At 34.7% G+C, this 14986-nt stretch overlaps 1 protein-coding gene across 1 annotated transcript in view; it reads left to right on the plus strand.

Moving 5' to 3' along the window:
* Positions 1-14986, plus strand: part of MAP3K15 (mitogen-activated protein kinase kinase kinase 15) — a 143095-nt gene that overhangs the window by 68928 nt on the left and 59181 nt on the right. The window contains exons 8-11 of the mRNA XM_051985155.1: positions 6489-6601; positions 8041-8200; positions 9290-9440; positions 10683-10790. Coding sequence (XP_051841115.1) covers positions 6489-6601; positions 8041-8200; positions 9290-9440; positions 10683-10790 — 532 coding nt within the window. The remainder of the gene's footprint in view (positions 1-6488; positions 6602-8040; positions 8201-9289; positions 9441-10682; positions 10791-14986) is intronic.

Below are 14986 nucleotides of genomic sequence, written 5' to 3' on the forward strand. Positions count from 1 at the left end.
TCCAGGTTTTTCTGAAATCTACCTGCTCGGCGTTTCTTATAGCACAATAGTATTCCATTATATCCATATACCACAATTTGTTCAGCCATTCTCCAATTGATGGACTTCCCCTCAATTTCCAATTCTTTGCCACCACAGAAAGAGCTGCTTTTTTTTGTACTTCTTTCCCCCTTTTTATGATCTTTTTGGGACACAGACCTAATAATGTTATTGCTGGATAAAGAGGGATGCACAGTTTAAACTCCTGTGGACATAAATTCAAATTGCTCTCTAGAAGGTTGGGTCAGTTCACAACTCCATCAGCAAAATCTTCTCTAACATTTATCATTTTTTCTTTTCTGACATATTAATCAATCTGATAGATGTGAGGTAGTACCTCAGAGTTGTTTTGATTTATGTTTCTTTAATTAATAGTGATTTAGGACTTTTTTATATGACTATAGATAGCATAAATTCTTCATCTGAACATTGTTGCTTCATGTTCTTTGACCATTTATCAATTGGTGAGTGACTTGTATTCTTATAAATTTAACTCAAATTTTCTATATATTTGAGAAACGAGGCCAAAGACTACAGCTTCTGAAAAAAGAACTCCCTATTTGGCAAAAATTGATGGAAATACTCAAAAATAACATGGCAGAAATTAGGCATAGGTCAATATCTCACACTAATGCCAAAATAAGGTCAAAATAAGTTAATGATTTAGACATAAAGGATGATATCATAAGCAAATTGAGAGAGCAAGGAATAGTTTATTTATCAGATCTTTAGAGAAGGGAAGAATTTATGAGCAAACAAGAGATAAACAACATTATAAAATTCAAAATAGATAATTTTGATTAAATTAAAAAAGGTTTTGAATAAATAAAACCAATGCAACCAAGGTTAGAATGAAAATAGAAAACTGGGAAACAATTTCATCAGCTAGTGTTTTGATTAAAGATCTCATTTCTCAAATATAATTGCAATTTGCACCTAAAGCTGGTATTTAGACTTCTAGATCTTAGTGTTAGGTCCTCCTTGACAATGCATCTATGTGCTTTGAGAGATTCCTATTTTGTTATACATCCTAGCTATGTTATAAAACTCAAGAAATCTGGCATATTATAGTACATGATCAGATTTTTCTAATCTTTAATCAATGCCATGGAAATAATGTTAGACCTAGGTCTGGGACTTGTGACTGCCCATATTTATTAGCTACCATGTTCTTCTCTCTCTGCTGATACGTGTTGTGGCAGAAAAAGATGTATGTGTAACAGTGTGTCTAGAGATGGCATCTATGTGAAAACAAGCATATATAAAATTCTAAATACGATATCCTCATCTTCTTTTTTGCCTCATATTTTTAAATGCTGAAAACCAATGACTATTTAGGATTCAAGATACTTAAGCATGATGATATATAACACCCAAAATAAGCTTCCACCAGGTGTTCTTTAAATAAAATTTTATTTATCCTTTTTGTGTTCTATATCATCTAGATTTCTCACTTTGTACCTACTCTATTTCCAGATTTGTAAAAAGAAAGAAAAAAGAAGTTCTGTAAAATTAACCAGCTATAAAAAGTAAAATATTACATCCAATATTCTAAACTTATGGGTCCTCCCCTTCCCATATCCAACTTTTGCAAAGGAACTGGAGTAAGGAGTTTTCTTCTCTCTTTTGGGGTCAAATTTGATGATAATAGGAAGGCAGCCAGGCAATGGAAGAGAGAGAGTACTGGGTCAGTGTGAGTATCAAATAAGATAGTGTTTATAAAGCCCTTTGCAAATCCTAAACCACAAGATAATTGTTAGCTATAATTCTTATTTTAAAAAAATTATTATTCACAGCACTCAGTTCCATATGTTTTGTCACTGAGAACTTTTAATTAGGAGTCAGAAGAACTGGTTTCTAATGTCAAATTCATCTCTAACTAGCTGAATATATCCTCAGGAAGATTAAATTCATTATGGTATCATCTTCCCATCTCAGTAGACTATTTCTAGTAGATCATTAGATACTATTGGACAGATTTAATGCAACAGTCCTTAATCTAGGGTGCATGGACCCCCACAGAGTCTGTGAACTTGCTTTCTTAATATTTTAATATTAAACATTAAGTAACAATATAAATATAATTGATTTTCTCTGTATTCCTCTGTTTCATTTTGTGCCTTTAAAGACATTGTTCTGAGAAAGGATTCAGAGGCTTCACTGAACTGTCCAATAGGTCCATCGCAGAGAAAAAGTTAATAACTCTTGCTCTAAAGAGGAAAATCTTTGTGAAAGTATTTTGAGAAGTGTCGAGCACTATGAACATGTGAAAGATCATATCCAGCAATACCTCTGTTTCTCCAATAAAACCCCACTCTGATGCCCTTCAATGGCATGGAGGGGATCCTGGTTCCTGAAGGTGACACTAAGAGAAAGTGAAAAATCTGTCCAAAACCTGCTGGCCAGAAACCAGTGTAGTTTAATTTTTGCTCGAGAGACTGTTGAGTTAATGAAGTTCACTTGTTAAGACATGGAGGAAGACTTTGCAGCAATGAAATCATATAGTCTTCCCCATCCCCAAGTTTTCCACTTTTGTAGTTTATTATTATTTAACCAGTTATAGATTTTTTCTAGTTATTTTTTTTCTCCTTCCCACTCCTCCTACACTGGGGGAAACAATCCAAAACTATGCTTAGTTCAAATAAGCATAGTTAAGGAAAATGAATCCTTGTGTTGACCATGTTCAGAAACGTGTTCCCATACTGCCTATGAGTCCATCATTTCCCTGTCATAAAGTGGGCAGCATTCTTCATCCATGGGATCTCTAGAATCCTGGTGCATCACTGTCTTAAATCTTCCATATAATTAATAATAACTCTGCTAATGAAAAAGATACTTTGTGCCAAAATGTTTGTGGCAGCCTTGTTTGTAGTGGCTAGAAGCTGGAAAATGAATGGATGCCCATCAATTGGAGAATGGCTGAGTAAATTGTGGTATATGAACGTTATGGAATATTATTGCTCTGTAAGGAATGACCAGCAGGATGAATACAGAGAGGACTAGTGAGACTTACATGAACTGATGCTAAGTGAAATGAGTAGAACCAGGAGATCATTATATACCTCAACAATGATACTGTTTGAGGATGTATTCTGATGGAAGTGGATCTCTTCGATAAAGAGAGCTAATTCAGTTTCAATTGATCAAAGATGAACAGAAGCAGCTACACCCAAAGAAAGAACACTGGGAAATGAATATAAACTGCTTGCATTTTTGTTTTTCTTCCCAGATTATTTGTACCTTCTGAATCCCATTCTCCCTGTGCAACAAGAAAACTGTTCGGTTCTGCACATATATATTGTATCTAGGATATACTGTAACCTATTTAACATGTATAGGACTACTTGCCATCTGCGGGAGGGGGTGGAGGGAGAGAGGGGAAAAATCGGAACAGAAGTGAATGCAAGGGATAATGTTGTAAAAAAAATTACCCTGGCATGAGTTCTATCAATAAAAAGTTATTAAAAAAAGAAAAAGATACTTCATTACAATAGACATATTAAAAATTTCATTATCAGAATATTGAGGTGGTACACTGGATAGAGCACTGACTGATCTTGGAGTCAGGAGACCCTGAGTTCAAATATAATCTCAGAAATTACTAATTGTGTGACTCTGGGCAGGTTACTTAACCCCAATTGCCTCTAATACACACACACACACACACACACACACACACACACACACACACACATATGCATGTACAATCAGGTAGAAGTAGGGGTCTTTGAGTCTGAGTATCATAACAAAGCAATGGGATCCATATACACACCCTCGATTTTTTTGTCCCCAGCTCTCATTCAGGTGATTCAGGAGTCATACTCCTTCCTTTCTTGTCTTTTAAATCTCTTGGTGTGTGTGTGTACACATGCACACAGAGGGGACGGGTATTTACACCTGTCTCTCTCTTTATGATCCTCAGTGCAGTGAATTGGAGCTCATATAACTTTTTAAAATAGCATTTTATTTTTCCAAATACATGCAAAGATAGTTTTCAACATTCACTTTTGTAAAACCTTGTGTTCCAGTTTGTTCTCCCTTTCTTCCCCCCTTCTCTATCATCTAGATAGAGGATAGCAATCAGAAATAGGTTAAACATTTGCAATTCTTCTAAACATATATTCATATTTGTCATGCTACACAAGAAAAATCAGATCAAAAGATGAAAAAACATGAGGAAAAAAGTACCAAGCAAACAAACAAATAACAAAAGGTGAAAATACTATGCTTTGATCCACATTCAGTCCCCAAAATTCTCTCTCAGGATGCTGATGGCTTTCTCCATCCCAAGTCTTTTGGAATTTCCTTGAATCATCTCATTGTCAGAAAGAGTCAAGTCTATCACAGTTATATCATCACATAATCTTGTTACTGGATCATATATATACCTTTAATTCAGGTTGCACTTCCTTTATCCTCCAACAACAAGGTTGTGAAAGATCTAGAATTTATTTATTCAGCTCTTATTTTCTCATTGATCCCTTTGGCAGTGTAGTGAAACCTATCAACCTCTTGTCAGAGTACTATTTTAATATCATTGAAGGAAATGCTAAATTTAAATTGGTGAACATAAAAATGTAAAATTTTCCTCCTGCAAGCCTATTTCCTCCCCTTGAAATTTATCTAAGAACCCTGGAACTATTCATTCTCTTGTGGCATCTTGAATCAAAGGAACCTCAGGGGCTATCTAGTCCAATCCTCTCATCTAGCAGATGAGGAAACTGAGGTTCCAGATATGTTAAATGGCTTGCCAAAAAAATCACACAGTAATATATGTCAGGGATGGGATTTGAATTCGGGTCCATTTGACAACAGAACCAATTCTCTTACCACTGTACATACTTCTAAGTCTGATCCTTGACTCCCCGAGAAAGGTCTATATATAAACTAATAATATAATCTCCATTGTCACCAACTTGGTTCTGAGAAAACTGTATTCTCCAACCTCCTTTGTCTCCAAGGTTACTATTTAAAAAATGCTATTGCTAGTTCTCTTCTATATTATTTCATTCTCAAAATGTATTATAATATGAATATAGGTAAGAGAGGGGAATGTATCTTTAAAATTGTATTTTTAAAATTTTATCTCCAGAGCTTTAAAATGTATTTCCAGAACTATTTCTTCTTTTTATCTCTTCATAAGACTAATTTTATTTTTGTGGGATGGAGTGCAGACTTGTGATTGCATCAATATGGAGATTATGTGGCATGGAGCTCCCTCATATTTTAGCTTATCTTTGTAGTTTTAAAAAGTTGTCTGATGATGGGGGGCACTGGAAAGTTACATGACTTGCTCATGGTCATATATCTATATCAAATTAAATTTTTTTTTGAAAATGCTTACTCCTGAACTGGTAATTTGTTGTTATATATTTGGAATCCGTCTTATTGTCCTGCTGGGCACATGACAATGTTCTCTCATTTTGTTTTGTATTATTTTTCTGTTTTTTTTAAACAAAATACATTTTAAAAATTAAAAAAAAAAGAAAATGCTTAGTCTACCATTTGGGTTGACTTTAATACTGAACTCTGATGGTTGCCCTTAAAGCCCACCTGAGGCTTATTATCTATGTGATTATTATTTTCCCTGGTTCTCTATTTTTCCCTCTCAAAAATAAAGGGGTTGGACTAAATAGGACCCTTATGTCTCTTTCAGCTCTGACTTTATGATAGTAATAACAAGAAAGAAAGCATTTTGAAAATGGAATCATAGTAGTGCCTTTTGAAGCACTTTCAGTGTTATTAATGTTTAGTTGTTTCTAATTCTTTGGGGACTCTATGTGGGGTTTTCTTGGCAAAAATGCTGGAGTGGTTTGCCATTTCTTTCTTCAGCTCATTTTACGGGTATGGAAACTGAGGCAAATGGAGTTAAGTGACCTTCCCAGAGTCACACAGTTAGTATGTCTGAGGCCAGATTTGAATTCAGGAAGACAGGCTTCCTGACTTTAGGCCTTATATATTTTATCCACTGTACCATGTAGTTGCCCTTTTATTGTAATGAAAGATTCCCCCCTGCCCCAATAAAAACCCCAACAAAAAACAAAAAGTAAAACTAATGTAAACATTCTGTCCAATTGAGCCCCCATAGTATCTCTAAAGATGTGCAAGTCTACCTCCCCACAACTCTATAATGAAAAAAGGGAATCTCTTTCTGTTTTACCATTGTAACAGAGAGCTGGATTTGACAGCATTGATGAGTTAAATGTTTATGAAAAAAACCCAACATTTAATTTTGAAGAGGATGATTTTTGGTGGCTGCCTTTGAATATTTGTTTAGCAGAGTTCTGAAGCTAGGAAATATATTTGTTATTTGATTAATATGAAGAAGGAACTTGAGAAAATGTTTGATGAGCAATTTGACCACTTTTCTTCATATAAATTTGTGCTTTCAGTCTATAGTTCACTATGAGAAAATTTTGTAGTTAACACTGGTATGCTTATCATAATAGGTACCGAAAAGGGTTTGAACTCCAGTCATCTCTTTACTCTGGAATTAATCTGGCTGTTTTGCTGATAGTTGCTGGACAACAATTTGAAACTTCTATGGAATTGAGAAAAATAGGTAAAGCTCTTTATGAACCTTATTTTGGTACTCTTTTTAGTAAGTCAGATTTTCAAATAAAAAAATACAAATTAATCACCCACAACTAATGGTATGTTACAGAAAGTGATGTATCATTTGCTCTTTGGTAACAAAGCAGAAGTGACTCAGTGGATCGAGCACCAGACCTGGAGTCATCCAGCCTCAGATACTTCCTAATTGTCACCCCATTTGCCTCAATTTCTTCATCTTTAAAATCAACCAGAGAAGGAAATGGCAAACCACTTCAGTAATCTTTGCCCCCCCCAAAAAAAAACCCAGATGGGGTCACAACGAGGTAGACATGAATTAAATGACTGAACAACAATCCCACAATCAGAATTGTGATTGAGGCCTCATTTGCCTAGCTTCACAACTTCAGAACCATTCTTCATTCTTTTCCTATCCCATTCCTCCATATCTAATTAGGTGCCAAAACTGCTTCCACAGATTTTCAAATCCATTTCCTTCATTCCACTGATATGGCCATATCCCTAGTTCATTCCCTCATCCTTGACTAGTGAACTTGCTCTCCTATTTCTAGTTTCATCCTTCTACAATCCATTCTCTATATAGCAAAACCATGGTGTTCCTAAAGCACAGCTTCTGACCACTCTTCTCAATCTTCAGTGGCTCTCTATTTCCCCAGAAGTAATAAATTCTTCTAAAATTATCTTGTATTTATTTTTTTCTTTGCACATATATTTGCTCCATTCCCCCTCCCCAGAACAATGTAAGGTCTGTAAAGGAGGAGGACAATTTTAGTTTTGTGTTTGGATCCTAAGTATTTAGTAAAGTGTTTTGTGCATTATAGGCACTTAGTGAATGCTTTAAGACAAGACTTTGCACATAGTAGGCACTTAAATGTTTGTTGAATTAAGTAACAGATTCTGAATATCACATCTTCCCAATAACTTAGACTTTATTAATGGAGAGACAATATGAGATGAAGATGATGAAGAGAAAGTTGGAAGACCAAGAAGACATGGGATTCAAGTCCTGCGTCTGTATGCTGTATGGTTCTAGGCAATTGACTTATCCCTCTCATTGCTATGGGCAACTCACTAAGATTGAGTCTCAGAGAAGGTGCTGCCTAGAGTGATAGGGAGGGAATTTCTCTATGACAATGAAATCACTGATTCTATCTTTTTTAGTAGTAATAACTCACACTGACAGTTTACCATAAAAATATCCTTTACCTACATTATCTTACTTGGTAAGGGAAAAATATTATTGTCCCTTAAAAAAATTTTTTTTATAGATGAGAAACTGAAACTTAGGTCTAATTCTTTGCCTAGGATCATAGAGTTAGCAACTAAGTGTGGAAACTCAACTCAAACCCTGATCTGATAAACCCAGCATTGTGTTCCCCTGATGTCTATTTATATAAATTAATCTTGACTAAAATTCAAACTTCTAAGGTGTTCGGCTGAATAGTTTGCTGGGAAGAAAAGGAAGCTTGGAAAAAATGAACAATTACTGGGATGTTGGTCAGTTCTTCAATGTGAGCATGTTGGCCAATGACATAGGGAAAGCCGTGCAAGCAGCTGAGAGACTATTTAAACTCAAGCCTCCCATCTGGTGAGTCTGTAGTTATCAATTCCAGCTCTATTTGTTCATGATGTTTTTATATAGATAGAGCATTGAATATGGAGTCAGGAATATCTGAGTTCAAATTCAGCCTCAAATGCTTCTTAGCTGTGTAACCTTGGGCAATTAACCTCTTTTTGCCTCAGTTTCCTCATAACCCTAAATCCTAGGGTTGTGAAGATTGATGAGATAATATTTGTAAAGCACTGAACATGGTACCTGGTACATAATAGGTGCCATGTAAGACTTGCCTATTATTATTATTATTAGGAAAAGGTTCAGTGATGAGAAATGATGTTGCATATTTGGTTTGACATCTAAATTCTTTGTTAAAGGAAAATGGAAGCTGTTATAACTAATATAGTTCTATTAAAATTTATTATTTTAACATAGGGCATTTGAAAAGAAAGAGATAGTGAGGTGAATAGACACACTCAGGCAAATGATGCACCCTCTAAGGCCAGCTTAGATTCAGGAATAAGAGTCTTCTTGGTCCAGAGATCCTTGAGTTTGGTTCCTGAACCAAAGTAGCCTCTTGAGTCTTTTGAGAATATTCTGAGCCAAGAGGGAGAAACTTAAAGGGTTCCTGGACCAGGAGGACTTTTTCCTTCTTGAATCCCTACCTCCCATCTCAAGGTCTCTCTCTTCTGATGACATTGGTCCTCTTCAATATTGATGACAACAGCAATCACCATCTCCCCTCTAGCAACAACAACAACAACAACAATAATAATAATTCATTTTCCAGAGGTAACTAGATAAAGAATAACCTTCATTATTTGATTAGTTGATTACATTCAACCAAGTCAGGCCAATTAGGATATCTACAGAAGAAATATTTATTCTCAGTTTATAGTTTCATTACAAGGTTAGAAAACTAACAATTTGTTTTACCTTTTAGTCCTTTTATGTGAATATTTTGTCAAAAAAGACACCCTTGGAGGATCCTTATGAAAAATAAAACTTTTGCCAGGAAGCTGACTATGCAAAGGGACTCACAACTCAGTAAAAATCAAACTTCAGATATAATTAAATTTTTTTTCCTGAAGGATCTAATTTCCTATCTTTCTGTTCTTATAGGTATCTGCGGTCATTAGTTCAGAATCTGCAACTAATTCAGCACTTTAAGAAACTCACCATTGAACACTCTCATAGACAGGAGCTGCTTAACTTCTGGCTGGATATAATTTTTGAGGCAACAAAAGAAATTACGAATGGCCTGAGATTTCCAGTATGATATTGTAAAATTCATTTAAGAAATTTTCCATGGTTTTAGAATTGGGGACAGGGTACCACTTTTAAAAACTCTAAAAGACATTTGAGAATATATTTTAAAATAAATAGGAAACTTATTTAAAATAATTAGGAAATAATTTAGGAAAATTCTAAATTAGGAATTAGCTAAAAGCTAATTCATTAAATTAAAAAAGTAATTTCCTATTATGTTACAACCAATTGTTTTGGTTGCCAAGTAAGGTGTTTTCAGTCTAATAGTTTTCCAAGTGTGTCCTGAAATCAGACTGAATCCTGATTGTTAAAGGTTCAAGCACTTACACCTTGGAACCAGCTTCTTCAATCTTCTGAGAATAGCCAGAGTCAAGAGGGAGAAACTTGCAGGGCTTCTCTTGGAAATCAGCAAAGGCTATAAATCAAAGCTTCATTTCTTGTTTTATTAATTGTCTAGACTTAATAAAATAAGAAAATTTTAATAAAAATTTAAAAGTATATCTTCTGTTTTCAGAGAACTGGTTATTGAACATTTACCAGCACATCCCCAGTTTTATTTCGGGTAAATTTGGTACATTTTATTCAAAATTCTTACACTGTTCCCAACAACATCATAGATCTAAAGGTATTAGAAAAATCTAGTCCAAAATATTCATTTCAAAAATGAGGATTCTGAGACCTAAAGAGGTTCAGTAATAATAACCAGCTAATAATAATAGCTAGATGATACAGAGGATAGAGTGCTGGATCTACAGTCACTCAGACTTATCTTGCTGAATTCAAATCCAGCCTCAGATACTTCTTAACTGTGTGACCTTGGGCACGATTGCCTCAGGTTGAGCTGGAGAAGGAAATGACCAACCACTACAGTATCTTTGCTAAGAAAACCCCAAGAAAATATCTTTGATGTGCTAAGGTCCATAGGATCATAGGAAGGGACTGAATGATAATGGGATAAGAAATCTTAGCACTCAGTTGGTGCTTGGATTGCATCACAAGGGCAGGAGAGGCCCAAGTAATTTTTCCATTTCCTGTTCTTGCTGGGGTTACTTAGTACCTAAAATTCATGATTGCTCTTTTTTGTTTTCCTCAATTAAACAACAGATTTTTCTGAGATTTTATAGTATGATTTGTAAGTATGTTGTATGTAATATATATATGTATATGTAAGTATATATAATGATATAAAAATAAGTATGGCTATTGCTGAGTTCCTACAGGTTACAAATATTTGTTCTTATTTCAGGTTTTAGTGATTGAACCAACCAAAGTCTACCAGCCTTCTTATGTTTCCATAAACAAGGAAGCAGAGGAGAGAACTGTCTCTTTATGGCATGTTTCACCAACAGAAATGGTAACAAAAAATAAAGCAATGGCATTCTTCATGCCAATCAATACTCTCTAATCAAATATCTGAATTTTTGCTAGCTAGTCCAAGCCCATAGACTCAGAATAACAAGGAGAGCAGGATGTATCCCCTTGACTATCTCCCACCTCTGGGGTTTGCAAAAATGAGGCTTTAACTGAGATTTGAAGGAATCCAGAAGAGCCAGTCAGTCTGGATGAGGAAGGAGAGAGTCTCAGGCATGAGAGAGAGCAATGCAAATGGTGGGAATTGAGAGATGGAGTTTGTGAAGTGAGAAACAACAAGGAGACTGGTTATTAAGTGGATAACTTCTGAATTCTGCTAATTACTGACATAATAAAGCTATAGACTGGAGAAAGCTTTTGTGTAGTGTGTCATACACATTTTGCACAGGAATGTAGGATTTGTGTGCTTTTAGAGGTATTTTTCTTTATGCTTACAAGGACCCCATTCTTTTTTCTTTTATAATATGATTGTTTTATCATTGCATATGTTTGTCCTTTATATTGATATATGTATCAATATGTTAGCAGTTCTCCCTCTTCAATTTAGGAATGCATAAAGTTTTTTTCAAAAAAATGATGCAAATTGATCATGATTTAGAACAAGGGCAAATATAAACACAAATGCCTTCAGAAATAAAACACATATAAAGAAGAGTAAGCAGATTCCAAAATTTAAAATAGAAACATCTCACCAGAAATAGATGGAGTCATGAACATCTCAAGTGTAGACCAGTAATTTGATCCAAAATTTGATGCCAGGAACACTCCTCTCTCATGGTTCAGAATTTAGTCAGAACAGTCATTGATAATGATGGAGTACTGGCTAATTCACATTTTCCCTATATTGAAAGCTTTAGGCATTCCAAAAAATGAAGTGAAGAAATTGGAGAATGCATACTTTAGTGAGCACACAGCACTTATCACCTTCTTTATTTGATGTGGCTATTTTATGCAGCAAATGGACAATTTATTTGTCTTTTTTGTTTGTTTTATAAAAATGCCTCATTTGATATAACATATGTGGTTATTGTTATTATTGAAATTATCATTTTATTTTTGTGTATTTCTGTTGGGATTGCAAAACAACTTGTGCTTCTTGGTTAGCTTTTTGCTATTTGCTGACATTGAGAGTGACAGTTGCTAAGCATCTGTTGTGAATTATTGAAAAGTGTCTGCCGAAAAACTACTACTAATAAAATATTCATAGGAAACTATTTTAAGTTTTAGGCAATTGTTTTATCCATCATTTAAATTCTATAGTTGTTTTTTGCCTTTAATAGAAATTTCCATGGACAAATAAAATCACTTACTATTTGTGAGAAAGTTGGAGGCTATTTTTAATGAGTGGAGGGGTGAAAAGGAACTAGTTAAGATTTTTTTTTTTCTGTGAGGAAATATTTTGTAAGAGTAGATGTTAAGGAAACAATGAAATAAAAAGTGTACCGCAGAGAACTAAAGGAAAACCAACAAAGAAGCAAAGAAAAGCTGAGCAGTTTTGAAAACAATGTGTAGTATTTATTAAACAGGTTTTCTTGAAATGAAAATTTATTGTTTTATATTAAATCTTCCTCTCATCATCTGTTGGGTACATGGCAATTTTTTTTCTTTTCTCATTTTTGCATGTAAGTTTTAAATTTTTAAAAATTATTAAAAAAAAAAAAAGAGTAGATGCTAAGAGAAAGCACCCAAGAACACAGCAAAGTTTTTTCCCTCCACTTTGGGAAGCTGTTTTCATTCAGTTTCATTGTTTCCACTTATATTTTCAAAAGCTCATGTGTGTCTGCAAGTTTTTAAAGAGAATTTGCCTATTGCAAGCAAGGACATATTTGTCTGTACATGTACTAATTTAGAATGAAAGATTATATTAAAATGATACCTTTGTGATGGGTATTGCTCAAAGCAAGAGATTTTCAAAGATAGACTTGTTTTCTGGATGGGCTAGGATGAGGGTGCTCTCCCATCCCAATTTTTCCTCTAGAATAATCTGCCACAGTGGTTCATTTGCGCATGTGCAATTCTTGCTCAAAAATGCATAGGAGTTACTCATTGCCTCAGCAGAGGAAGCAAACTCACTTTGTTTGCCAAATGTCATTGTGAAATGTTTAACAAAAAAATAACAAATAAAACATTTGTTGTTGTTCAGTCATGGGTGACTAACTCTTTGTGACCTATTTCGGGTTTTCTTGGCAAAGATATTAGAGTGATTTGCCATTACCTTCTATAGCTCATTTGACAGATAAGGAAATAGAGAGGTTAAAGTTAGTAAAGAAACAGGTTAAGTGACCAGTCCAAGGTCACACAGCTAGTATCTAAGCTGTATTTGAACTTAGATCTTCTTGACTCCTAGTGCTCAGTCCACCACCTAGCTGCCCAGTGAAATGTATATAATGTTAATTTTGATTTTTTAAATCAGTATAAAGCCCAAAGGAATCTGTGTAACACCAGTGGTGTACAGGTTGAAAATCAATTTTTTAGTCCAACATTCAGCAAAAGCCTCTACACCCTGGTCCTTCCACCAGAACCCTATGTGAATTCCACCCCATCCCCCATCTCTCTCCATTCCTGTTTCCCTTCCTCCCTCTCTCCCTCTCTCTTCCTGCCTCCCTCTCTCTCTTTCTCTGTCTCTTTATATCTGTCTCTATGTCTCTGTTTCTCTCTCTGTCTGTCTCTCCTTTCTCTCTGAATGTTTCTCTGTCTCTCTCTGTTGCTCTCTCTGTGTGCCTCCTCTCTGTCTCTTTGTCTCTGTCTCTCTCTGTCTCTATTTCTCTTTCTGTCTGTCTGTCTGTCTCTCCTTTCTCTCTTTATCTTTATCTCTATCTCTTTGTTTCTTTGTGTGTCTGTCTCTCTGTCTCTGTGTCTGTCTTTCTATCTCTGTTTCTCTCTTTCTCTCTCTGTTTGTGTTTCTCTCTCTCTCTCTCTTTCTCTCTCTCTCTCTCTCTCTCTCTCTCTCTCTCTCTCTCTCACACACACCCATAAATTCTTTTTTATGTGTCTTTCTACAACTACCAAACCCCCAGGAATCATTTCTTTGATGAGGATTATTATACTTACAGGATATCATTCATGTGCTATTGTTAGGCTTAAATCAGATAGTGTACATAAAGTGCTTTGCAAATTTTAAAGTTCTTTTAAAATGTCTATTGTTATCAATTTCATCCTTATTATTTATTCCTCCATTTTGTATTTGTAGACCCTGTCATAGCATCCTTCCAGAGGATCCCATTATCTTACAGCATTGAGCTGTATTGGTTCTGTTTGAGAGAGAGAGGTTGTAACTGTTTAAGGGTTTTGAATTATTAGTCATCTTATCCCACTTTCTCTCATAGTTATTGCTTATAAAACCCAGGTGAAATACTTGATCCTTCTGCAGTGATTTGTCAGCCTCTAATATTTACTCATGCCAGGTTTTTCAATTCCTAATTGGGCTATTTCCTTGTGCTGGGAACTGAATAATGTATTTGTATTGAGTAATGTTGTTTTATTGTCCTACTAACATCCCCCTTCATGATACTTCATATACTTTTGCACAAGTGATTCCCTCAAGTCTAGAATAAACTCCCTTCTTTCTATTACTTTATACTATCCTTCCCTAAAGATATGATTCAGGAACTCTCTCCTATATAAGATTTTTCCTGATCCCCTCAGTTATTAGTGTGTGTGCTCTCCCTGCTCTCACTCTCTCTTCCTCTCTCTATTGCTCTCTCTTTTTCTCTTCCTCTCTCTCAATTTATGTTTGTATTTATTTACTTACTTATGTAAGTGTTGTTATCCCTTGAGTAGAATGCACAAAGGACTAGATTTTTTGTTTGTTTTTTGCATTTTAAAAAACAGAATAGGTACTTATTTTTAATATTTTATTTTTCCCAATTACATATAAAAACAATTTTTATTATTTTAAAAATTTTTGAATTCCAAATCCTTTTTCTTCCTCTTTCCTCCCTCCCTCCCTGAGACAATAAGCAGATATGTTATATATGTATAATAAATATAATATAGTTATTTATATAACAACATAAATGTATAATAAATACAAACATTTCCATATCATTCATTTTGTGGGAAAACATTCAAATAAAAATTTAAAAATGAAGTGAAAAATAGTATACTTTAGTCTGCATTCAGACCATTCTTTCTTTGGAGGCTTATAGAAATTTTCATCAAAAGTCCTTTGAGATGGTA

Source organism: Antechinus flavipes, chromosome 3, assembly GCF_016432865.1.
Source record: "Antechinus flavipes isolate AdamAnt ecotype Samford, QLD, Australia chromosome 3, AdamAnt_v2, whole genome shotgun sequence".
NCBI lineage: Eukaryota > Metazoa > Chordata > Mammalia > Dasyuromorphia > Dasyuridae > Antechinus > Antechinus flavipes.